This window comes from Heterocephalus glaber, unplaced genomic scaffold (genome assembly GCF_053883595.1).
Source record: "Heterocephalus glaber isolate CG9 unplaced genomic scaffold, H.glaber_assembly_v1.0 deba00001561, whole genome shotgun sequence".
Taxonomy (NCBI): domain Eukaryota; kingdom Metazoa; phylum Chordata; class Mammalia; order Rodentia; family Bathyergidae; genus Heterocephalus; species Heterocephalus glaber.
Window position 1 is genome coordinate 2,766,449 of NW_028258349.1, and position 25,959 is coordinate 2,792,407.

At 41.9% G+C, this 25,959-nt stretch overlaps 1 protein-coding gene across 1 annotated transcript; it reads left to right on the plus strand.

Annotated features, from left to right (window-relative positions):
* Positions 1-25,366, plus strand: Cd244 (CD244 molecule). Its single transcript, XM_004858704.3, has 8 exons — positions 1-299; positions 16,546-16,881; positions 16,971-17,234; positions 18,737-18,841; positions 19,307-19,368; positions 21,524-21,595; positions 22,986-23,042; positions 24,186-25,366. The coding sequence occupies exons 1-8, from the start codon at positions 233-235 to the stop codon at positions 24,264-24,266; spliced, it is 1,044 nt and encodes a 347-aa protein (XP_004858761.1). The 5' UTR covers positions 1-232; the 3' UTR covers positions 24,267-25,366.
* The last annotated feature ends 593 nt before the right edge of the window (positions 25,367-25,959 follow it).

A 25,959-nucleotide genomic window follows, 5' to 3' on the forward strand; every position in this document is an offset into this window, starting at 1 on the left:
ACTAGCTTAGTGTGTGAGAACTGTCAGGCCAGGTCAAAGGACTGTGGCTTTCTCAGTGGCCTTGTCAGCTCACAGCAGAAGTGAACAGCCACGAGTTGAGGAAACTGTGGCTGGGCAGGCAGCAAAGTAGTTCTGCTCCCTGTCACTGTCCTGCCAATTCGTGACTGCCTGCCGAGCCCATGCACAGCTGAGAGTCTAACAGGGAGAGAGGCCAATCTGACCCCTGTGTCCTATGACAATGTTGTGGCAAGCTGTCAACCTCACACTCCTTCTGCTCCTCAAGGGATATCAGGGCCAAGGTAAGGAGCCCAGCCTGGAGTGGGTGGGAGCTGGCTTGGATTGGGGAATGTGACCGTTTGAGAGATCAGAACCCAGAACCTCTGACTGTGTTACTTACATGATGCCTGGGAACTTAGTGAGCCAGAGGTGAGATGAAGGGGAGGTAGTTTGGGTCATGTAGGTCATGTAGGCTATTGTAAAATGCATAGCTTTTTCTCTGAGTGAAATGAGAAGCTCTTTGAAGATTTCTGCAAAACTTAAGAGTGATATGTCCCATGGGGCTTCGCATCCACATTTTTGTTTGTTTGTTTTTTGAGGCAGGGTCTCCCTTTGTAGTTCAGGTTGGCCCAGAACTCACTATGCATCTGCAGTTTGTCTCCCTTGCTCCTTCACCATCTCATCATTTTGCTTAATTACCACCTTTTCAGTGACGCCCTCCCAACACTGAAAATGTCAAGAAAAGAAACACCTCATTTCTTGCACTGCTTAATTTTTCCTCCATAGCACTCTTCACTGTTTTGGATTTGATATCTTTTACTTATTTACTTTCTCTCTCTCTAGCTCCTCTTCAGCCAACAAGAATGTAATATCCTTGAGACCAAAGTTTTTGTCTGTTTTGCACACTGTTGTATTCACAGCATCTAGAACTGTATCTGGCACAAGCAGACTTTCAATAAATATTTATTTTCTCTATAATATCCTCCTTTCTATTTCAACTCCCTCCTTGGATATGTTTTGAGCAACTCTATCCCAGGTACTGTGTTAGGCATTGAGGATTCCGTGGTGGATAAGTCCATGGCCCCTTTGTTCATGGGGCCTACACTATATCATTCAAATAAAAATGAAATTACAATTACTTCACAGCACTATGCCTAAAATGGTGGGTGACCAAACATGCTATTAAGTGAATAAGTGAATTATTTTCAGGCATCTTAGAGGTACACTGGGATGACCTTCAAATCATTGCCCTCAGGAGGAGGCCTAGGCCCTAACATTCATTTTGGGTCCTAACTTTAGGGTTTGGTTGTTCATTCTGAGGAAATCCCAAAGGACAGGTGCTTTGGGCCCAGGGTGAGATCTGTTGGTCAAAAATAGAGCAGGGCTGTTAGCTGTCAGGGTTGCCAGCTGTTTAACTAGATTGTGTAAACTTTCACTTCTCAGGGAGTAGTTACCTATTATGACTGCTCTGGCTGGGGTCCCAGTTGGCTTTCAGAAGCTGAAGTCATTTTTACTCACTTCTTCCTCAGTATAACTCTTCTCAAAGAGTGTGGATGATGAAACAGCTGGGCATGGGGAGAGACGTGGCAGCACCATTCCGAAGGGAATTCAGCTGCATAGAAGTCACTCTAGGGGTAGCCAGACCACCACCTTTTTAAATGAGCCCTTTTTATTAAAGTGTGACACAAGTACAGAAAAATGCACAAAATTATAAATGTACATCTCAGTGAGCTATTGCTAAATCAACACATCCTTAGAAAATCATATCTTCCTTCCTATTTGTTACCTACTTCCTCTTCCACAAGTATTGCCACTCTGTTTTTTGAACATAATATTTATTTTTCTGTTGTTTGACATTTATGCTGATGAAAATCTTTCTCATAAATAATGTGATGAATATTCTTCTATTTGTTTCCAAAACTAGATTCTTAAATTCCTTTTCATCTTTTATAGCCCTCTTTGACTGCTAACAGCATAGGTTAGTTTTGTGTGGACATAAATGGAATCATATGTAGAGTCTGGCTTCTTTTGATCAATATCTTATGAGGTTTATGTATGTTACTACTTGTAACTGGTCATCTTCAGAGCTGTACAGTATTTTATTGGGCAACTTTACCATAGTTTGTTCATTCATTCTAGTATTGATGAACATTTGGGTTGTTTTAAAAATTGTTTGTTTTTATAATAATGCTGTTTTTATAATAATTGTTTTAATTGTTTTTATAATAATTCTTTTGTACAGGCAAGTCTGTTGGGTATATTTCCACATTCATGGAGAATGTGTATATGCCTGTAGCATATGCTCCCAAACTATTTCCCAAACTTGTTGAATCAAGCAGCACATAGGAGTTCCATGTTACCTTTGGGCCATTGCATTTTTTGCTCTGAGGGTCTGAAAAAGGGAAATGAAATTGCAGGAATGTAAAGCCTACAAGGAGGAACGCCAAAGCTGAGGGGATCACATCTCCATGGCTTTTTTGGTATTCGGCATGAAATTTCTACCATAGAGTCACTTTGGGAAGTTATTTGAGAGGAATTCCTAAATAAATTATTTAAATAGATTCATTAAGCTTTTAGTATGTTCCAAGAACTATGCAAGCTTTTATAGAGAAACAGAGATGAAGCAGATGGTGATTCTATCCATAAATATCCTTCACCTGGAGGTGGAAGTGCATGCCTGTAATCCCAACACTCTGTGAAACCGAGGCAGGATGATTGCAAGTTTGAGCCCTACTGGAGCAATTTAGCAATTCAGGGAGACTCTATCTCAAAAGAAAACAGGGCTCAGGATAGATAGTCAATCTCCATTTCCTCCTCTCCCACAAAAAAGAATCTTTCAGACAGAGGAAAATCAATGTGTACACTAACAACTATAAAGGAAGAAAGAAAATTCTGTGTCATTGACAGAAAAGATAATTTAAGAGTGAAAGGGGAGCTGAGAAATGGAGATTTCTTCTAGGGCATTGAGGAACTGGCCATGACATATAAGCATTCAGGAAGCAAGGATAAAAAACAAGAACAGTCTAAGCAGAGGAAATAGCCTAAACAGAAGCAAGGAAGGCACAGGGTTTGAATGGGAAGCATGAAAGGCAAACATAATAGTTTTGTTGGAGAAAGATATTACTGTGTTATAGATGAGAGACTCCAGTTTATCAAGGCCCTAGATGAGAATCTTGATCCCCTCAAGGCAATACTACACAAGGCAAAAGAAAGACACAGAAATAGGATTTAAACAGAAAGCAGGGATCTAGGATCATTTGAGCTAATCTGAGCAGCAAAGACAAAGGGCACCCAAGACTTCCAGTATTTATTGATTACAAGCATGGGAAGAAATGGGGCAGGGTATATGTGAGACATCTGGTGATAGTGTGAGAGACATCTGGCAATAGCAGTTATTGCAGGCAAGGCTGTAAAGAGGGTGGCAACGCATTCTTGCAGAAGGAACAAAAGGAGACCAGGACTGGGTCATAATTAAGCAGTAACCCATCAGGTCAGTGGCAGAGGTCATAATTCAGGGAAAGGAATTTAGGTGGAGCCACACTGACATTGGCAGAGATATTATCTCAATCAGGACCCTGCAGCTTCAGAGACTAGGACTTAGGCCTCTACTACAGCCATTGGCGAGGGTGCTATGCTCTCCCAGCCTGCCATCTGACATGCGCATATGAATCATGTAGGCTTTGGTCAGATTCCTAATATAATACAGCTGAATTATGGGGAAGTAAGAAGCCTGTGCCACATATAGCCTTCTAGTAAACTGGGAAGGCGGGGGGGTCAGCTAGAGTAGTTAACTGATACAAGACACAGGACTTGTGTTAGGTCAATTTTGATAGAGGGAAAGGGTTGCTTTGCCTGAGGAGAGGAGTTAATATAAAGCTAAGTTGGGAGGAAGAGAGGAGAAGTGGCCTCTAGCTGGGGAGGACACTTTATGATTTTATGAGCTTGCCTTGGGTGAGGATGGCCCTGCCCCTGGCACTTTTGGAACTCACTGGGCTCTAGTGACTTAGTCCCTGGCAGAGACCAGGTCTGTTGCTCCTTCTCCACCCCTCCATCTCGGTACACAAGTTTAATCCAAGGAAACCTCAACATCTTTTTGTTGGTTGGTGGAAATTCAGCTCCCTCTGTGCTTTTCCCCTGCCCCCTCTCCTGAGGGCTCCAGCCTCATTCCTTCCTTTGATAAACAGGTCTAGGTTGGAGGAACCTGAGCTGACTTTGATTCCCACCAGTCGCAGCTCTGGCCAGTGGGCTCAGTGCTAGGCCAGATGAACTCCTTGACCATTCTCTGTGCTTGCTGCCCACTTCTTGCTGAGACTGCAATGGAACTCACTACCTGTCTGTCCTCTGCCCTTCTTCTGCAGAATTATTGTTTTACCTTGTCTGTTCTTAACCACCGGAAAAAGGCCCCCAAGGCTGCTGAGTAGTTGCTGTGACCCTGTGGGCTTCCCTGACCACTGGAATCTGCTGTGGCCTCTCCCTTCTAAAAACTGTCACTCAGGCAGGTCCTTTTCATCTCTCACTTTAAGCACATGAGAACTTGTGTTGAAGTTATCTTTTCACATTGGTATTTTTTATCACCTCTCTGGGACAGGGACTGAGGTCTTTTTATACCAGTACAGTACTTGCCTTTCCACTGTGTCCACCTCATGATCCTGTCCCCATCCTGTTCTGGGCCATCTTTCTTCTTCCTGTGCTGTACTGCTGAGGGCTACAGGAGAAAATTCGGCAACAAAGAGCAGATACAGACAGCCTCCAGCCTAAGGTGGGCTCCTATGGTCTGGGGATTCTTTTTTCTGGTAATGGCTTCTTCCATCCCCAAAAAGGAGACTCCAGACCTTTATCATCTCTTCAGGGACCTTTTCTATCATCACAGCCTCCAAAGGCAGCATAGCATCAGGTAGATCACACATTTGATTCTTTAAATATTGAGCAGTCTAACCAATAACCATTTTTCTGTATAATCCATATTCAATTTTGTCATAGTGGGGAAATGTAATCTTCGACATAGGCCTTTGCATTTGATCTGCTCTTGGGTTATACAATTTTTAATTATTAGACCGCATACTTAAGTATTAAGCATATTTTAATATTTGTACTACCCCTCACAGTTCTATAAAGGTAAAAATAAAACAAAACACCTTAAAATTAAGCTCATGTTCTGCTACTCCAGTTTCCAAAAGTGGGGCACAACTTTGCAACCTTCCTTATCAGACCTGTAAGATACAACAGGGACACCATTACACATGCTGCTGTACTGCCTGTCATGCACTCTTCCTTGCTCCTTCCTGCATTGATGAGGCAGGCCCTGAATCTCTTCTTCCATTGCAGTTCCTAGCCACCTCCTCCGAACAGTCACTCCTAATGCCCCAGGGCAGAGGAAGGCATGCTGTCCTTATGCCAGCATCACACCTTGGGAACACACACCTCCACAGCATATCTCAGGTTACATCTTAGCTGGGTGATTCATGTCTATTAATTTCTTATAGATTACAAGCACATGAAGGCAGGAATAAAAACTTTTTCCTGTCTTAACTCAGTGCCCTTAATAACTCTCTTCGTTAAAGGAGTGATATTAAAAATAGCTACCTACAGCTGTGGCATGAGCAACAACCAGTCACAACAGATGCTAGCTCTGAGCAACCCAGACAGACTCCTTGGTGTACCCTGGCTGAGCCTTGGCCCTGCCTCTGAACCAATAAGTTACTTATGTGTGCACTAACAATGGCAGCTGTTCATAGCTCTTGGATATTATCTTTGTCTGCTTCTTTGCTGTGGTTCTGCTCCTTTCTTGAGCATTTGGCTTGTATTACTTATTTAAAGTCCTACACTGCCCTGCAGATTTTGGCTTAGTGGCAAGTATTTCTGGCTCCTACCTGGGGTCTTTAGACTTGGCTTGTTGCACTTGACCTTTCTTCTTGTAAAATACTCATGATCCATTTGTTGGCTCATGGAATGTGTTTCCATTGATGTGGCTCCCTTTCTATCAGACTTTACTTTGTTTGTTTCATTTTATATTGCTTTCTGGAGGCAGAGGCTCACCTCAAACTCTCCACCCTCCTGTCACAGCCTCCTGAGTGTTGGTGTCATAGGAATGTGCCACTGGGCCCGGCTAGGCCTTATTCATGATCCTTCATATGGCTGACACTGCTAATACTGATGAACTAGTCTTGGCTATTCTGTCTCCTTACTGTTACCACATACTTGTTATGGATGGGGAACGCATACATTTTTTGTGCACCGTTCTATTAAAAACTCCCTCACTAGACTTGCCTGAGTTAATCTCTTACTTGTAAGTAATACTTGCTGCTTTATCCTTTTCCCTTCCATAACCTATAGAGGTGATATCTTATTTTTAGGAAATGAAGTATTATGGCATATACCTATTTCTTTTTTTTTAAATTAAATTCTTTTATTGGTACATTGTAGGTATACAACACAATTACATTTCTCATTGGGAATTGTGCCTTTACATAATGCATCTTGGTTCTTATTTTTTCCCCACTCCTAGCCCTCCCTTCACCCCCTCCACCCTTCCCTATTTACAAAGACTTTATTTCCATTTTTCATCATTTTTCCTTTCCCTTCTTTCCTTTCCCCTGCCCCTCCCACTACCCTTACCCCTTTGGACCTTTTCTTCCTATTTTACATTGTCGATTATTCATGCTAATCACTGGTACATTTTAGGTATACAATATAATGACATTCATCATTGGAAATTTGTACCTTTACATAGTCTCTCTTGGTTCTTATTTTTCACCCTTGCCCAGCCCTCCCTTCAACCCCTCCATTCCTCCCTATTTACAAAGATTTTATTCCTATTTTTCCATTTTCTCATATTAATCCCATTCCCTTCTATCCTTTCCCCTAGCCCTCCCACTTCCTTCCCCTTTGCCCCTTTTCTTCCTATTTCACATGACCTATTATACATTTAGTCCTTATTTACACTTTCAGTTTCTCACACCAGAGAAACTATTTGGTATTTATACATGTGTGTCCTATTTATTTCACTTAAGAGTATCGCCTCAATGTGCATCCACTTAGCTATAAATGTCTCTAATTTCTCATTTTTTATGGCTGAGTAGTACTCCATTTTATAAAAAAACACATTTTCTTTATCCAGTCTCCAGTTGATGGGCATTTGGGTTGTTTCCAAGTTTTAGCTATCACAAACTGTGCTGCTATGAACATGGGTGCACATATATCACTGTGGTATGATTCTTTTAATTCTTTGGGGAAGATTCCCAGCAGTGGAATAGCAGGGTCAAATGGGACTTCCAGTCCTAGTTCTCTTTTTTTTTTTTTTTTTTCCGGTACCAGGGATCGAACTCTGGACCTTGTGCTTGCGAGGCAGACGCCGGAACCACTGAGCTAAATCCCCGGCCCCTAGTCCTAGTTCTTTGAGGTATCTCCATACTGATTTCCCCAGTGGTTGCACCAGTCTACACTCCAATGGAGCAGGGTCCCTCTTTCCCCACAGCCCCACCAGCATTTGTTATTGGTTGATTTCATGATAGCAGCCATTCTTTCTGGAGTGAAGTGGAATCTCAGCATTGTTTTCATTTGCATCTCTTGAATGACCAGTGATGTTGAACATTTTTTCATGTATTTATTTGCTATTTCTACTTCTTTGTCTGAGAAATGTCTGTTCATTTCAGACGCCCATTTTTGGATTGGGTCTTTAAATTTGGGAGGCCTGATCTTTTTAAGTTCTTTATAGATTCAAGATAGTAGACCTTTGTCTGAGGAAGAGCAGGTGAAGATTTTTTCCCACACTGTGGGTTGTCTCTTTACACTGCTGGTGGTTTCTCTTGCTGTGCAGAAGCCTTTTAATAAGAAGAGATCCCACTTGTTGATTGTTTGTGCTAGTTCACGGGCAACTGAGGTTTTGTTCATAAAATCTTTTCCTACACCAATGTCTTCAAGGGTTCTACCTAACCTCTGTTCCAACTGGTTCAGAGTTTCTATTTTAATATTTAGATCTTTAATCCATTTCGATTTGAGTTTAGTGCATGGTGAGAGATATAGGTCTAGTTTTAATCTTTGGCAAGTTGAAACCCAATTTTTCCAGCACCATTTATTAAAGAGGCTACCATTCCTCCAGTGAGGGTGTTTGGCTCCTTTATTGAAGATGAGATGGCTGAGTGTGTCTGGTGTTGTTTCTGCATGTTCTAATCTGTTCCACTGGTCCTCAAGTCTGTTTCTTTGCCAGCTCCATGCTGTTTTTATCACAGTAGCTTTGTAGTAGAGTTGCAAATTGGGGGTTGTGATACCCCCTGCCATATCTCTGTTACCTAGAATTGCTTTTGCTATTCTGGGTCTCTTCTTGTCCCAAATGAATTTTTGGATTGTTTTCTCAAGGTCCATGAAGTATGCTGCTGGGATTTCAATTGGGATTGCATTGAATGTATACAGCAATTTTGGAAATATGGCCATTTTCACTATGTTGATCCTTCCTACCCAGGAGCAGGGGATGTCTTTCCATTTTCTGATATAATCTTCAATCTCTCTTTTCAGAGTGCTATAGTTTTCAGAGTAGAGGTCTTTGATTTCTTTCATTAGGTTGATTCCTAGGTATTTCAGTTTTTTGGATGCAATTGTGAAAGGAATTGTTTGCCCTATTTACGTCTTAGTGAGTCAGACATTTATTATTTCTTTGTATTGATAATATTCCAAATCTTATTTTTATAGTTAGCCCATTGTGCATTAGAACTTTAGAATTCAACTGCACTCTCGTACCCATGAATTATCTTCTGTCCACTTCCCTGTCTCCCAAACCATTCCCATACTCTGATAGCAACTATTTTATTAATTACTTCTATGATATCAGATTTTTTTAGCTTCCACACATAAGCAAGAATATGTGGACTTGTTTTTCTGTGTCTAGCTTATTTCACTTAACCTAATATCCCTCCATTCTGTCCATGAAAGAATTTCATTCTTTTTTATCGTTGAATAACATTCCATTGTGTATATGTATTATATTTTCTTTATCCATTCATCAATTGATGGCCATATAGGGTGATTCCCTATCTTGGCTACTGTGAACAGTGCTGCTATAAACATCCAAGTGCAGATGTCTCTCATACACTCACTTCATTTCCTTAGGATATTAGGATAACCAGTAGAGGGATTGCTGGATCACATGGTAATTTTATTTCTAGGTGTTCTTTTTTTAAAAAAAACTCCATACTGTTTTCCATAATGGCTGTAATGTTTTACACTCCTATCAACAATGTATGAGAGTTTTCCTTTCCCTGCATCCTCACTAGCATTTTAATTTTATCATCATCTTTATCATAGTCATTCTTACTGGGATGAGATTATATCTTTTTTTTCCCCATTAAGTTTATTGGTACATTTTAGGTATAAAATACAGTTACATTCATCATTGGGATCTTGTGCCTTTACATGAGTATCTTGGTTCTTACTTTTTTCCCCTTCCCTTGCCCTCCCTTCACCCCTTCCACCCCTCCTTATTTGCAAAGACCTTGTTTCCATTTTTTTTCCTCTTCTCATATTTTTTCCTTTCCCTTTTTCCCCTTCCCCTACCCCTCCCAAGTCCTCTGCTCTTTTAGAACTTTTCTTCCTGTTACACAATATCAGTTATACATTTTTAAAATTACAATATTAAGATCTAGAAGACATTACCACAGATTTTACAGAATTTAGAAGGATATAGAAAGCATATTACAAAAATCTTTTTTGAAATAAATTTGACAACGTCTAAGAAGTACCTTGGAAGACAAATTAATGAAACTAACTCTGGAGGAAATATAAAATTTGAATAGCACCTATTAAAGAAAGTATATTCCTAGCTTGAAAACCTACCTATATGACAACAGCAGGCTCATAAACATTTTAACTGGTAAAATATATCAAATAATTAAAGCAGAAAAAAGAAGGAACACTTCTCCCCTCATTTTAGGAACTCAACATTGTGCTAATCCTAAAACTGGATAAAGATAATAGAAGAAAAAAATATGAACATAGATAGAGATTTGTTTAACAAAACAAACTATTGGAAGTCAGATCTGGCAGGATGTAGAAAGTGGTTTTGTTATAGGGATGGCAGTGTTGGTTCAGCATTGGAAGATCCACCCCCAAAGGTCATCATTTTAACAGAGGAAAGGAAAAAGCCATATGATCCTGTCACTAGTTGGAGAAAAAGTATTGGACTAAATTCTACAGCTGTTCATGGTAAAAGCCATCAGGAGACTAGAAGTAGAACAGAAACTTCTCAGTGGAATAAAAGACATGTACTCCATACTTCCAGCGAGAATGCCTTATATAAATGGAGAAGATACAATGATTTCTCCTTAAGGTGGGGAACAAGGGCAGATATGCTTACTCTTTATCTGTCCATTAAACTTTGAAACCTAGTCCCCACCAAAATAGTCTGGCAATAAAATGACACAATTAGCATAGGATTGGCATGGCAGAAGCAAAATCTTTATATGTAGATGAAATGATCATCTACAGAGAAAATACTAAGAAATCTCTAGGAGCCCCTAGAACTTGTACTTGAATTTAGCAGGATTAGAAAATACAAGGTATATATAAAAATTCAGATCTGTGTATACTTGCTATAAATGAAGAACTGGATATTGAAATTTAAAAGTTATGTAGGAGTACAAAGGACCTAGAAAAGTTAAAAACAAAAGCAAAAACAAAAACAGTGTTGGAAGATGTTTAGTACCTAATTTTAAGACTTCTTCTAAAGCTACAGTAATCAAGGCAGTATTGGTGTAAGGAAAGACATATAGATCATTTGAATAAAACAGAGAATCTAGAAATAGAACCACACATATATGGTCCACTGAGTTTTGAAAGATTATTTAACATTAGCATTTTATAGAATATAAACTCAATTCAAGAGCTGAGGAAGAGATAGTGTTTTCAGCAAACAGCACTAGAACACCTGGTATCCGTATAGAAAAAAATTAACCTCAACCCTTTTTTTCCATACATGAAAATAACTTGAAGGGATCTATGAACCTACATAAGAAAGCCTAAAATATAAAACTTTAAGAAGAAATTATAAGGGAAAATGTTTATGAATTTAGGGTAGGCAAAACTACCTAGGATAAAGACATGATATACAAAAGAAAAAAGTTGATAAATGAGATTCCATCAAAATTTAGAACTTTAAATGACATCATTAAAATGAAAAGTAGTCCTTAAACAGACCATATTTACAATGCATATAACCTACTACCAGAATATATAAAGAATTCTTAGAGCTCATTAATAGACAACCCAATTAAAATGTAGACATAAGAAGACAATAAATAGCCAGTATAAGCACAAGGAATGGTGTGCAACTCTAGAATCAGAAAAATACTAATCAGTACAATAATAAGATTGAATTATACACTCATTAGGGAGATGAAGTTAAAAGTTTTAAAAGCCTTGTCACGACTTTTTCTTTTTTTGGATTCTCCCCCTTTGCATTTAATTTGTCACACCCAATGGATTCATTCTGCTGGGTTTCCTGGGATTGTGATCCTCATTGTCTTTTCCTAGGATTTTGTCTAAAATTTTTTGGAGTGCCAGTTTGGTATTCATGAAGTTCCTGAGGTGCTCTTTATCATGAAAGTATCTTATTTCTCCATCCATTTTGAAAGATAGTTTTGCAGGGTCCATCAATCTGGGTTGGAGGCTGTTTTCCTTTAGGGGTTGAAATACATCACTCCAAGCTCTTCTTGCCTTGAGGGTTTGCATTGAGAAGTCTGCTGTGATTCTGATGGGCTTTCCTTTGTATGTGATTTGTTTCTTTTCTCTCACTGCTTGTAGAATTTTCTTCTTCTGTTGGATTTCTGGAATCCTATTATATGCCTATGTGTAGATTTTTTTTGATCAAGGCTAGCTGGAGTCCTATATGCCTCACTTATCTGTATGTCAAGTTCTTTTCCCCTGCTTGGGAAGTTTTCTGCCACCGCTTCTGTGAACAGTTTTTTTTATGTCATCTGCACTCTCTCCTTTTTCTTCATTGACTCCAATCAGTCTTATGTTATTCTTCTTTGCATCATCTAGCAGCTGCTGGGTTGATTTCTCATGTTCCCTTACAATTTTAAAGCAATTTTCTTTTCCTCCTCACTAATTGCAATCTTATCTTCTATATCTGAAATTCTATCCTCACATTGGTTCATTCTGCTGCACAGATTTTCAATGGAGTTTTTAATCTCTTGGAAATCTGTATCTGTTTTATGGATTCCATTTGTTTCCTATGTTGCGATTCCATCATGTTCCTCAGATCCTCTATTTTTTTATCTGTGTCCTCTCTAGATTTACTAATCATGTCTTGCACCATGACCAAAATCTTTGCAGTTATCTGAGTAATTATTTCTGATTTCGTTTTTCCCAGATCCTCTTTTGTTGCCAGTTCAGAGAGTCCAGGTGGTTGAGTGTCAGATTGTTCCATCTCGTTTCCCTTTGGGGTTGCTGTAGGTGATCCAGAAGTCTGTTTTTGAGGCTTGTTTATGTGTCTTCTCATTTCCACGGGGGGCGGGGCGGTGTGCGCTTCTGGCGCCCACGCGGCTCACCTTCTCTGCCCTAGGAGCTTGGGATTTCAGTGGCGGAGCTTCCTTCTGGGTTCTGGGACTGGCTGAGCTTCTCTGCCCTAGGAGCCTGGGATGGAGGCAGGGAGCTTCCTTCCAGGTACTGGGACCGGCTCACCTTCTCTGCCCTAGGAGCCTGGGGTAGAGGTAGGGAGCTTCCTTCTGGATTCTAGAGATTATATCTTATTAAAGTTTTGATTTGAATTTCTCTGAGGATTAGTGATGTTGTATATTTTTTCATATCCTTATTGGTCATTTGTATATCTTTTGGGAATTATCTATTTAGATCATTTATTGATTTTTTTATTCAGAGTATTATTATTATTTGCTGTTGAGTTCCTGGATATTAGCATTTTGGATATTCATCTCTTTTCAGGTGAATACTTTGCAAATATTTTCTCCCATTCTGTAGATTGTCTTTTCATTTTCTTGATTAATTCCTTTGCTCTGTAGAGGGTTTTTAGTTTTATGTAATTCTATTTGCTAGTTTTTGCTTTTGTGTATTTGCAAGTAGACTGTTTTTGAGTTCACTAATTCTTTTGTGTTATTTATCCTCCTATTAATGCCTCTATCACAGTCTTAATTTTGATCTGTGTATTTTTTAGCTGAAGGATTTCTATTTGATTTTTTGTAATTGCTTCCATCTCTTTAAAAGTTCTCTTTTAATACTTTGAAATGTTTCTCTGTTATTTCTTCAAGCTCACTGAGTTTCTTTAAAACAAGTGTTTTAAATTCCCCAAGAGTTCTTCCATATTGATTACTACCTGATCTGTTTCTGACATCTTATTTTGAGTATTAAGTGAGGTTGTGGTTTCCTGAAAACTCTTCATGCTTTTTGGGATGTGATGTCCTGGCATTTGAAGATTAGGTGTTTATTCCAGTTTTCCAATCCAGGCTTTGTCTGTGCCTATATTTCCAGAAATTTCAAGCAGGCTGCTTATTTTCCTTGATCCTATAGTCACTTCTATTATTTCAGCTCTGGATGGCAGACTAGTCCAGGGTTGTCAGGAATCTGCGGGTGGTATGTCATCACTGTTTCAATACTAAATTGGTGATCCAATCCTATGTTTGTCCCAATTAAACTGTTGGTAAGTTGTTTGGAATGAACCAAGAAAGTATTCAGACAGAAAAGCCATTGCTACAAGCCTCTCCGTAGGGTTAGGGTAGGCCCAGATGACATCCACATTTACTGCCCTGTGGTCAGGCACCATAGGATTCTGCCTGGTTCTAGATAGAGTTACCATGGATGGGCCAGCCCCAAACTCATAGGTGTCATGCCTAGGAACACCAATGCCCTCAAGCTGTGTCACATCCTGAGTTCACAGCCTTCCAAGACCAGCAAAACTCTAGGGTAGGTGTTTTAGTTACTTTTCTCTTGTAACTGAGACAAAATATCTGACACCCAAAGTTAGAGGGGAAGGGGTTTATTTGGATTACAGTTTGTAGAAGTTTTAGTCCATAATTGGCTGGCTCTGAAGCTGAGATGGCAAACAAGCATCACAGAACAGAAACAACATGGTGCACGCAAGGCATCAAAGGTAACAAGAGAGTTAACAGCGTCTCCCTGCCCCTTTTGTCTTATTCAGACTACTTAGGGTGGGTAGCATTCACACCCTCAATCCTAGTGCCCTTAAGTCTAGCATTGCGTCATGAATCAATTCCAGTTTCACACACTCTAGATCAAGTCTATGATCACATGAGACTTTGGGGGGACATCTAGACCCAAACCATAACAGTAGTACCAGGGCCTGCACTACCAAGGGCTACCTATTGCTGAGGTGGACTCATGGGCCAAGATTGCTGCCACTTGCAGCCACAGGTAATGCTAGCTGGAATAGAAGGACAATGGATTGGGGCCACATCTCTTCCTCTGGCACTGGAATTGTTCCGGAAGTTCTGTCCATAGCATCCATAGGCATAAGGTATGGGGGTGGGGAGGGTGTGAGGATCTTCCCAGGGTTAGGTTTCACCAGTCCAGCACTAAGTTCTAGGGCAAAGTCCCATGTTTACTACCCTGTCCACCCCTAGGGAATGGAGTCTTTCTAAATACTCTACTACCTGAAGTTGGGGAAGTGTTGGTTAAGAAAGACTCTTGGTCACCAGGGCTAATGCTAAATGAGTCCTGCTTGAGTCCCAGACTCAGTGATGCACAGGGGCCTGTGACACAGGTGATGGTGATGCAAACTGAAACATGAGTTTGTTCCACTGGTGCACAAGTAGTCACCTAATGCTAAGGTTGGTCTGGAGCAGTGATGGTGTACCTTTTCGAGACTAAGTGTCCAAACTGCAACCCAAAACCCACTTATTTATTACAAAATGGCAATATTGCAATTAAACCTGAATGCTTGGCTGCTGGGGCAATGCTGGAGCAACTTAGCTTGCATGCTGATGGAGAGGACTCTATGTGCCCGCTGTGGCATGCATGCCATAGGTTTGCCATCACTGGTCTAGAGGCTCTGTCTATGAATTCATATGAGACCTTCAGTTTCTACCAGATGCTGGCTTTTGCCATGGCAGGCTTAACACAGAGCTCCAAGACAAAGCCTTGTACTAGCTTTCATGCCTTGCTCCCTAGCAGGTGGTCTTCTTCCCTGCTATGCCACTTAAATTTGGAGGAGGGATAGTGGAGGCAGTTAGCCACCTGGGCTGATGCAATTCAGTGGCTCAGCCTGTGAATTTTGGCCTGGAAGTAGGAGCTGTGGGGCTGTGGGTTTCACTGTGGCAGCCATGATACTGAGTTTCATGTCCAAGGCCTGGACTTAACTTAGCTCCCCAGGAAGGAGATGTCTCTCTCCACACTAGGCTGTTTGGAGTTGGGAGAGGGGTGACACAGACAACTCCTTTTCTGTCTTCTTCAATACATCTTTTTATTTTGTTATAACCAGGTACTGTGGTCTTGTACCTGATTTCCTCAGTTTTTGTGAAAGTAGTTTGGTCCACAAATAACTGCTCACATTGGTATGCCTGTGGGAAGAGGATCGCTAGAGGATCTTACTCAGCCACCATCTTGCTCTGCTTCCCTTGCACTCCCTTTAATGTCCTCTATTTTAACAGAGCCATTTGCATAACTATTCTCCTCCAAACTCCCCCTGACTCTCCCTAACCTGTGCAGACAGACATTTTCATTTCCTGCAACCACTGGGTCATGCCACATGGTGTCCTTGCCAAAAATGGTAACAGGAACTTTTAATTTTCTTCACTGACTTCCCTCAGGAATTCTGGTGTGTCACATCCCCCATATTCTTTCACTCTCATCTTGATCCCTAGAGAAGAAAGTGCTGGGGTATGCTTGGAAAGTGTACTTTTATTTTCTCTTTCTAATTACTCTAATTTTAGGGAACAACCCCTGTCCAGGATTCCAGGTCACTAATACAATGGCCAGCATTAATGAGTAATGCCTACAATCTAATGTGCCAGATGTTGTAAGAGAAGATTATGAATCAAACTCTATTGGAGGGCAGAGAAGTGGCCATGAGTTCAGGTGGGAGGGTTAGTCTTCTGGGTCCGGCCACTCTCCATTAGTACTTGCCTCAATGTTGCTGGAGGAAGTCACATTAGACATGGAGTTTATAACATTGTGGTTACAAATACACCTCTTAAAGCCAAATCATCTGGATTTCAAGCTCATCATTTTCACTTGTAGCATGGGCCAGTTACTGAAGTCCTTTCTAACTCAGTTTCTTCACCAATATAATGAGAATTACACCTTTACAGAGTTAAGTAGTTAAAGCATGAAAAGTGTTTGAAACCTACTTATCACCTAGTAAGAAATTCTAGTTACTATCACTGGTCTGTGGGTTCCCTCAGATTAGAGGAGAGAGCTTGGGGGAGAAGATGAGCCAGGTGAGGGAAGTACATTTCAGGGTTTTCTTAGGTTCTGGGTTCCTCGCTCTTCTCTCTGTCTTCTTAGTCCAAGGGAGGTCACATCCAACTGCCCACCTTGCTCAGGCCTCATACCCTTCCTGCCACCTTCAGCCTGGGTTCTCTTTCCTAGAATGCTCAGATTCTACTGATCCTGTGGTCGGCCTCTCAGGACTGCCTCTCAGTCTTCGGCCTCTCAACACACAGATGAAGGAAAAGGCTGTTGAATGGAGAATGCAGCTGCCCTCACTTGGAAAGTGTAAAGCGATACTGAAGTGGAAGAATAATAAAAATGTGAGCTATGCTACATGTGCCTTAGAGTATTTCAATAACACACTTGATTTTGAGAGTGAGAACTGGACTCTTCTCATCAAGTCAGCTAAGCCACAGTACAGTGGACTCTACAAACTGGAGCTGACCAATGCGAATGGGACCGTTTCCTGTTTCCAATTCAAGGTCTCTGTGTTTGGTGAGTCTCCAGGATGGTTCATGTTGGCACTCTGATTCCTGTAGGACTTGTATTTCCAGAACTTTTTTGATCAGAATCTCTGTTTCCAGATCATGTAGAGAAGCCTCGCCTGAAGGAAGAGTGGAAGGCTGTGGGTGAAGGAAAATGCCTAGTGAATCTCTCCTGCTTGGGCTCCAGGAATGGCAATGTGAGCTATGCCTGGTACAGAGGGAGCGAGTTGATCCCGACACTGAGAAACCTCTCCCATCTGGTGGTGCATCTTGATGCTAATGAGCCGGACATATATACCTGTAATGTCAGCAACCCAGCCAGCTGGGCAAGTGAAAGCCTCAACCTCACCCAGGGCTGTCTGGGTGAGTGGGGCACTCTGGGCTATCATGGGGGCTGAAGGCACTGGATCCCACAACCAGGTTCATGTTGAGGAGAGTTTTTGGTATGAGACCCTTGGTTTCTTTCCTGGTGCCTTATAGCCCTTCCTCAGCAGTGGCTCAGCTCTGGGCACATAGTTTTTATAAAGCCAGGTATGTCATAGTCTTGGAAGGACCATACTATATTTCCATCACCTTCTAGGGGTACACATTTCCCTCCACATTGGGAAAGCGTGGTTGTTTGGTGAGTCTTAGGAAGGTTCCTGACCATTAGCTTTTTCCTCAGAGACCTGATCTGCTTTCTCCTCCTGAGCCATAACTTACCAGGAGCCATGTAGTTCTCAGGAGGTGATGACTCTACGAAATAGTACATGGCTCAGCAGGAGCCTCAAGAGAATCACAGGCTCCCTAGATGAGTTCTGGGTTCATTGCTTTATCCTGAGAGTTAGCTGAGATAAGTTTGTGTTAGTGTTTTTTATAGATAAAGACTTAATGTGCCATCGGCATGGACATTACATTAAAGAAAAGACCTAAAAAATTACACAATTCCTGGCCTTAAGAAACTTACAGCAACAAAACAAAGTACCTCTGGGTAGAAAAGAACTAAATAGGGCAAGGGATGCAGCTCAGTGGTGCCACACCTGCCTGGCAAGTGCAGGGTCCCGAGTTTGATTCCTGGTACCAAAAAAAAGAGAAAATAAGATGAGGCAGTGTGTAGTGACAAGGGCATTGGCTTTTTGACCATGACAAATACGGCTTCATCATTCACCAGCTCTGTGTTCTCAGACAGATTTCTTAACCTCTGTGAGCTTCATCTTTTTCTCCTGGGTAAAATGAGTATGAAAATAATACCTATCTCCCAGGCTTGCTGCAAAGATTAACTGAGATAATGTTTGTAAAGAGCTGGTCAGTTAGTTAGTACCTGGACCACTGGATTCTTTTCCTTTTCCCCTTGTTGGTTGAATGATGTATCAGGCTCCATCTGTGACACAAATTTTACTTGTAGAAATTCAAATGAGGAGGGCAGTGAAGGTAGGGGTAGCAGGATGGTGAAATGGAAGACTTGCCTGGCACATACTAGGTGTACAATGAATATTTATTGAGTTAAAAACAATGGGTAGACAGAACAGTTGCTGTGCCAGAAGCTTTACAGAAGCAGATCATGTAAATAGCCCCTTTAGAGAGATAATATCTTCTTTTTACAGGTGAGAAAGCTGAGGCTCAGAGAGTTAAAATGTAACCCAGAGCTTGTTGAAGTATAATCTGGACCAAGTCTGTCAGATATTAATGTTCATACTCTTGGCATCACTCAGAGGAAGTCATTCAGTTGAGCAGAGGAACAACCTTGGTGTGAATTCATAGGGCATGAGGACACTGGCCACACCAGAGAGAGCAGAGTGGGTTTTGAGCCAGTTCCTGCAGTTGACAGGTAGGAAGCAAGATGATAAAGATTGGGAACTCAGTCCTTGTACCCTCTGTGTCCCCAGAACCCAGATTTCCACTCTTATTGGTGGTCATCGTGATTCTAGTTGCATTGTTTCTTGGCACCCTCACTTGCTTCTTTGTGTGGAAGAGAAAAAGGAAGAGGTCACGTAAGTGGAATTTCTTTGAGGGGGTTCTGTAGATCCAATCAAGTGGCTTGGCCCTGTGGGTAGTGGGATGTTCCTGGGTGCACATACTCTCCTTTATCTGGGAAGTGTTGGGATGTGTGTGTGCATGGTTGGGCAATGGCTATTAGCAGCGGCAAGGCCCCTTCTCCCCGTTCATGCTTTCTGTGGTGGCTGCTAGATACAGTCTGATCCCAATGTGCAGATTTATCTGCAGATGGCTGATATGGTTGGGGACTACCCAGCTTAATAAAGGAAGTACGTCAGAGGTGGTTGCTCCACTCTGTTCTTTGGAAATTTTGGAAGAGAACCAACATGACTCTTTCTAGAGCCATTCTTAAGGCCTTGGCCATCTGGGGTACAGGTGGGATCTATCAAAAGTGGAGGCCTGGACAGCAGGCCCTTTGGAGGTTTCTGAAGCTCTGATTTTTTGCTTCCTTCGTCCTACAGAGTCCAGCCCACCGGAACTTCTGACAGTGTATGAAGATGTCAAGGAAATCAGAAGGAATCAAGTAGGGCATGCTAGGGGCTAGGTTCTTTCAACTGGTTTGGAAAATGCTATTTGGAGGATGACCATTAAGAGTAGGGGGACAAAGAGAACTGAACAACTGTCCTGTCAAAGTGATCCTCATTGCTTCCTTAGCTCTTTTTTCCATCAAGTTCTTAGCTTTGGCCATAGAGGAAAAGAAAAAAGAAAGGGAGCAGAGAAAATGAAAGGGAGGCAGAAGGGGCACCATGGTTCAGAATTGCACCTACCGAGGAGGGATGATGAACAGCAGCAATCAGCAGAGAGAGGAATGTTATTGCTGCCTCCCTAAATTGCACCATGGCTTCCTCAGTTTTGTTCAGTCTTGTCAGCTAGGCTGGGTGCCAGGAGGAATGCAACCTTCTCATAATTCTTGTGTCTGAACACAAATTCTCATTTCCTTAGCAGCTAATTTTCATAGGCCCTTTAATCATTACTGAGGAGTGTGACCAGCCAAAGCACAACTGTTGTGTAGGTGGCTCAGTGGCCTGTGCTTACAGCCCAAGTCTAGCTGAGGTGCTAGAAAGAGTAAGTAGCTTGATAGGAAGCCATGAGCCAGAGGGGTGACATCAGGGAATCCTTCTCATCAACTGTTTGCAAGGCAGTGGCCAACTCTTCCTGTCGTCTAGAAATGTAAAAGAGGAAGAAGCTGCAGAGGGGTTCAGATGCCCCTTGTACTATGTCCCTGAGCAGGGCAGGATGTGGTAACAGGCCTAGGGGAAAAACCGTGATGTGTCAAGCAATACTGAACTATCAGTGTGAGGAGTGGTAGGGGCAGGGAGGAAGTGCCTTCTTACCACCATGCATGGCCCTCGGCTGGAGAACGCACATATGGGGTTTCCTCGGCTCAAGCCATGTGGGTGAGGCTCTGTGAGGCCTGACAGAATAGACAAACAGCTTTCCTCAGTTGAGAATGAAGGTAGCTCCTCTGGTCTTTTTCCTTGTCCCAGCAGTGGAATAACAGTAGGGGTTGTGTGATAGCCCAGGCTGGGAGATCTCTCCCAAGGGAAATACTGCTTCCTGGTGGCCAGGGATGAAAAGTTCCTGATAAAAATGAGGTGTTTTGTTTTTGTTTTTGTTTTTAATAAAAGAAGTAAGGCCCAAAGCAGCCATGTCTGTAGTTTGGTGGCTAAATTGTGGGGCAAAGAAAATCCATTGTAACTGTGATTGATACTAGCCCATTCTTTGGCTTTAACAAGGTTGAACTCCAAGGAAAGGAATTTGAATTAATCCAAGGGACAACATCTCTCAGATGAGAGTGTTGATGAGAATAAGATTCCTCCTCTGGAGCACCTTGAAAAGAGGAGGGTTTCTTTATGATAGCCACTCATTCTGGAGTCAGATGGAATCTCAGTGTCATTTCGATTTGCATAGAAAATGGACATCTTGTGACCATAATGTTAGGTGAAATAAATCAGACATACAAGTTTAAATATTGCATCATTTCTCTTATATGAGAAACCCAAAGTACAAATAAATTAAAAAGCAAAATAAAAGATAAGTAATAGGAGACAGGGAGATTGCTCTTTTGGAAATGGGAAAAGAATCAAGAGATGGCAGGAGAAGGAAAGGAAGGGAGTGGAACGGAGTGTATAAAGAATTAAGATGTGTTGTGTACATGGACCAACTCCCATCGATGAATGTAATTATTATGTATTGCAAACATGGACTAATAAAAATTAAAATTTTAAAAAAGGAAGAGTTACCTGGCCTAGAGGGCACCTAATTCAGGTCCAGAGAAGGAAGGCCTGTAGCCAGAGGGAGGCATTGAGATGTTGAAGAAAAAGCCCTGGAGTTCTGCTTCTACTGTGTACACACTGACTTGAGCTTTTTACCCTTTTGTAGCTTCATTTGTGGTGGGGGACAAATTATGGTCATTCCTATCTTATAGGAGTCATATATGGGAAAGGGGAGAATATATACACAAATAAATGCTCAACAAATAGTAGCTACTGTTAATAACAGAGTGGGACTGGAATTTATGTTGATGGGTTTCTCAAAGTAGCTCATCCAGGATTCTTTTAACTAACACCTAAAGCTTCTGCCAGGGCAGGGTTGAGGCAGAGGGATAGAAAAGGTGACCTCTCTAAAATTGTGCTGGATTGATGCTTCTGAAAACCTTTCATTTCTTTTCTCATTAGTCTTCTGCTTCCACATCACAATCACAAGAAACTGCTGTTACCTTATATTCAGTAGTACAGGTTTCCCAGAAGGTGAGTCTCCTTTTTGGGGGTGCTATGGATGCAGATGCATGTCTGGAGAGTGCATAGGGAGACATGGGTACGGTGTGTGTTTGCAGAGAGTGTGTGCACGCTCTGTGCTTCCTCACCTGTATGGCACTAGTTTCTGTTAAATGATGGTATTTAAATGCTAATGCCTCAAACAGGAGAAATGCCTTTCTAGTTCTGTCTAGAGATAAAGACCAGCTCTGAGACTCAGAGAATAGTGTATTACAGGGTTTTCTAGGAATTTCTGTGGGAAGCAAAGGATAGGGACAGAAAGGAGGTGCTCTGAGATCCCTAATAGGCTAGATGACGTTCTGGTGAGATTTTCAAGGCAGGGGATTGTTTCTTGGACCCGCAAAAGTGGATTGAACTAGAGAAGCAGAATGTTTTCAGAGTTCAAAGTTCTGACCATTCCTATCTTATAGGCCTCTGCTGGTGGAGGCCTCTGGACTGAGGCAGATATCACAATCCACTCAAATCCTGCTCCAAGCTGAGCTCACAGCTCTCCTGTGTATCTGGAACCACACAGTTAGGCATCCTGGTGCCCATTCTCATCCCTTCTACCTGATATGGGAAGGGAATGGAAGGGTGGAATTCTCATGGCTGAAGCCACAGTATGAAGCCATAACATGGCAAAAGAGAAGCTGGGAATCTACAGAGCTGTGGAAGTCCATGCAGGTCAGAGACCATGTGTTTGAAGGAGTTTAGGACATGTTTTCAGACTTTTCATCCAAGCTCCTTCTAATAAATCACTTAGCCAACTTGGATCCTACCATGAGAGATATTTAACTTTAATTACATGCTACAATATAATTGCCTGCCTAGGACATGAAGATAACCACAAGTACTATGTTTACGTGCATTGGTATTACATTATGAAAAATCCTACATACCACTGAAAGGTCTTCTCAGTTCAAGTAATTCATATAACCACTGTGTTAAGGAATGTGCTAGGGTTGGCACTATGTATGGTGCCAGAATTGGGCACATTAAAGAGTGTGTGTTGAAGAGTTATATTTTAGGGCAGTATTTGCAATAGGATCATCTGAGGGCTATGTATATAAGTGTATATGTGTGTGTACGCATGTGTCTGCACTAGGAATATTTATTTATGTGGGTTTTAGGGGTGTGTGGGCATGAGATACTAATCTCTGACATTGGTTTGGAAATATCATGCCATATGCCAGTACACACTGTTCTTCCTGGAGACTATAAACATCACTAGTTGCTCCTGGGGTTGATTCTCTTCACTTTCTGGCCAAGGGAATCTCAGTGGGCTTTCTGGGGCCTGAGTCTCTTTTGGGACCTTGTCCATCAGCTAAGACTAGAACATCTCTTATCTTGAAGTTAAACATTCTTTACTCTCTTAAATTTCTAGGCTAGATTCAAGAAGAAGAACCAAGATCCTTCCTGCAATTGCACCATCTATGCACAGGTAAGACTCTGGAACTCTCTCTGAGTAAGTTAGCTTCTGTAGCATAGCCTTGAAGTCCAGCCATGAAGAATATCTTTATGTGAAAGTCATATTATTTCAGAGTTGTAGGAACTTTAGGCATCCTCTAATGCGAATCTTCATTTTAGATTTTAGATACTGAGGCCCCTCAAAATTGAAGGCCTAACCCAAGGTCATATTATGTATTGAAGTTTAACTTTCATTGGGCAGCTTGGGTTCCAAATTAAGGCGGTTCCCAAGCTAGTTCTCAGGCTATAGGCTACAAACTACATCTCTCCTCTTATGTGGGATGGTAGAGTCAAAGAGGGGAAAATAAGCAATTAAACAATTTTCATAAATTACAAAGTCATTGGGAATCATTTTAGGATGCAAGCTTCTGCTGAGGCGAACCTTGTTCAAAGGTGACCCCTGAACCTGGTGGCTACATTGCTTCCCATCAACCCATGGAGGAGAAAGGAAGGACTCAACATTGATTGGAGGTCTATTATATATAAGGCAACTTGCCAGTGTTGTCACAGGAATTATCTTATTTAATGCTCACAGAATGTTCTAAGGCAGATAAAATTCATTCTCTCCCTGTGTCTCTGTCTCTGCCTCTGTCTCTCTCTGGTTGAAGATTGAACCCAGGACCTTGTGTATACTAGGCAAGCATTCTACCACTGAGCTACACCCTCAGCGTCTATGCTTTCCATTTATATCCAGGGAAATTAAGGCATGAAGAGCACCTACAGACATTAGCCATAAAGATGCTGTCTTTGTCTCAAGGGTGGGGGTGGTAGGTGCCCGCCAGGATTCTTGGTACCTCCTGGGATTTCTGGTCCTTCAGATATAACCCAACATTGAAGCTAACTGGACAGTGCAGGCTTGTAGGGGACCCTGTGTGGGCCACATCAATGTGAGGCTTCGTGACAGCATGGTGCAGTTAAAATGGTGCTGGAATTGAGCCAGAAGAACTGGATCCAAGTCCCTCCTTTACTTCATACTAGTTGTTAACCCTGAGTAATTTGTTTTACACTCTGAACTTCATTTTTAAAATTTGTAAAACGGAGATGATAATTCATCATCCATCGGATTATTGGAAAGATCTTCTAGGGAAGTTCTAAAGTTTCTCCTTTTTTTCCACAGGTTGGAAATAGACCACTCGAGGCCTGTAACTCTGCCCGATTGGGCCGCAAAGAGCTGAAGATCTTTGATATTTATTCCTAGTTGCTTTAGCTGTTCTAACTTCTCTTCCATGTAAACACCTGCTTTGGGAATCAGCAGTATGGATGATGCTGGCTGAGTCTCTGTGGAACAGTTCTTAGTCTGCAGAGGATGTTGAAGATTATTCATGGGCTATGCTTTATTTTGAAAATGATTTTGAACAGCTGTTACAAGAGCCAGGTTGTTGAATAATATCTCTCCATTTGCAGATCAGAGAAGAATGGGCAGAGAGGTTGGGTGAACCACACGCTGAGCACTTGTGATCTGTAGAACGTCATGTCACTGTAGATCCCATGCCCTAGTTTTCTAACCTGTTACTTGTTTCCCTCCTTGCTGAGCTGGGATGAGCACATTTCTAGATGCTCCTCTTTCCCAGGCCTGCCTTCCAAAGCAAGAGCAAAGAAGACTGATGGTGACTTGGAGGCTGTGAGCTGGTAGGCAGATTCTCACAGCGGGGACCTAAGCTTCATTCAGATGCAAGGGGAAAACACCCCACCCTGATCTCACACCTTTAGCTCTGGGCAGATGTAGTGGTGTAGGTCATCTTCGAGAAGGAAAATTACCCCAAGCTCCAAGCCCAAGGAGTCCTGTAAATGGGAGGTGAAACCAGCTGTGGTTTGACTTACAAAGACTCATTACTGATCCCGCTCCTCTTGGGGACTGGCTAGGCTGGCTTCCTCCTACAGTGCAGTGTGGAAGACCACATTTTAAAGCAAGTGCCTTTTTCTCAGAAGAAGAGGTTTCTCAGAAATCATGTCCTATTTCAGTTCTGCCACCTGGAGAGAGGACTCAGACAGTTTTGTGCCAAGGAAGAGGCAGTTGGAAAGCGACACTGTGCTGGGCTTGCTGATCTTCAGCCCAGCCCCTTAGCAAGGTCTGGGGGAGCACGACTGAGACTGATTGAGCCTGGAAAGGGAAAAAGGGGTGATGGTGAACTGGGATGGGATTATCAGAGACCCCAACTGGTGATTCTGTTGAGGTTGCTTCTTCAATTGACCCCACCCTGCACTTACTGTATGAATTTAATAAAAAAAAAACCTTTGGTGTTATACAGAGGATGTCTAAATCTTTTGGCTAAATTAAATTTATGCATCTTTTCCATACTCTGCATTTTTACTCTCTATACCAGCCAGAGGGCACTTGTGGGCCTTTTATAAATGCATCTGCTTAAACTCTTCTGGAGAGGGGCCTGGCTTTCTAGTATTCCCTAGTGTTTTTCACAGTGGTACAGCAGAAAATAGATAGCAGGGATCATTCATCTTCACAACAAGTAGCTGAGGCTCACACCTGCTCATGCCTTGCCTGATCCTTCTCCTCTTGGAGACTGGTCAGGCTGGCTTCCTCCTAGAGAGAAGTGCAGACAGACTACATTTTAAAGCAAGTATCAAGGGTAAAAATCATGTCTGGGGGTCCTGAGCTGAGTTGCGAGTCAAGGGGTTTGGTGAAAAAAAGCACCTAGAAATGACAGGGCAGTGCAGATAAGCACTAGAGACACTGACCACTGACTGCTGCTGGCCTTTCAAGTGTCTTGTGTTGCATAGGTCTTGAACTGGCCAGGTATATTTAAAGGAGCAGAAGAAACTCTATGCCCCCAAGGCTTTTTGGGATACCTGTGTTTTGTTTTTAAGGGTGCTTTAAACAATTTATTTAACTGAAATGCCATATACTGACTTCCATTTATTTTGATACATCTTGT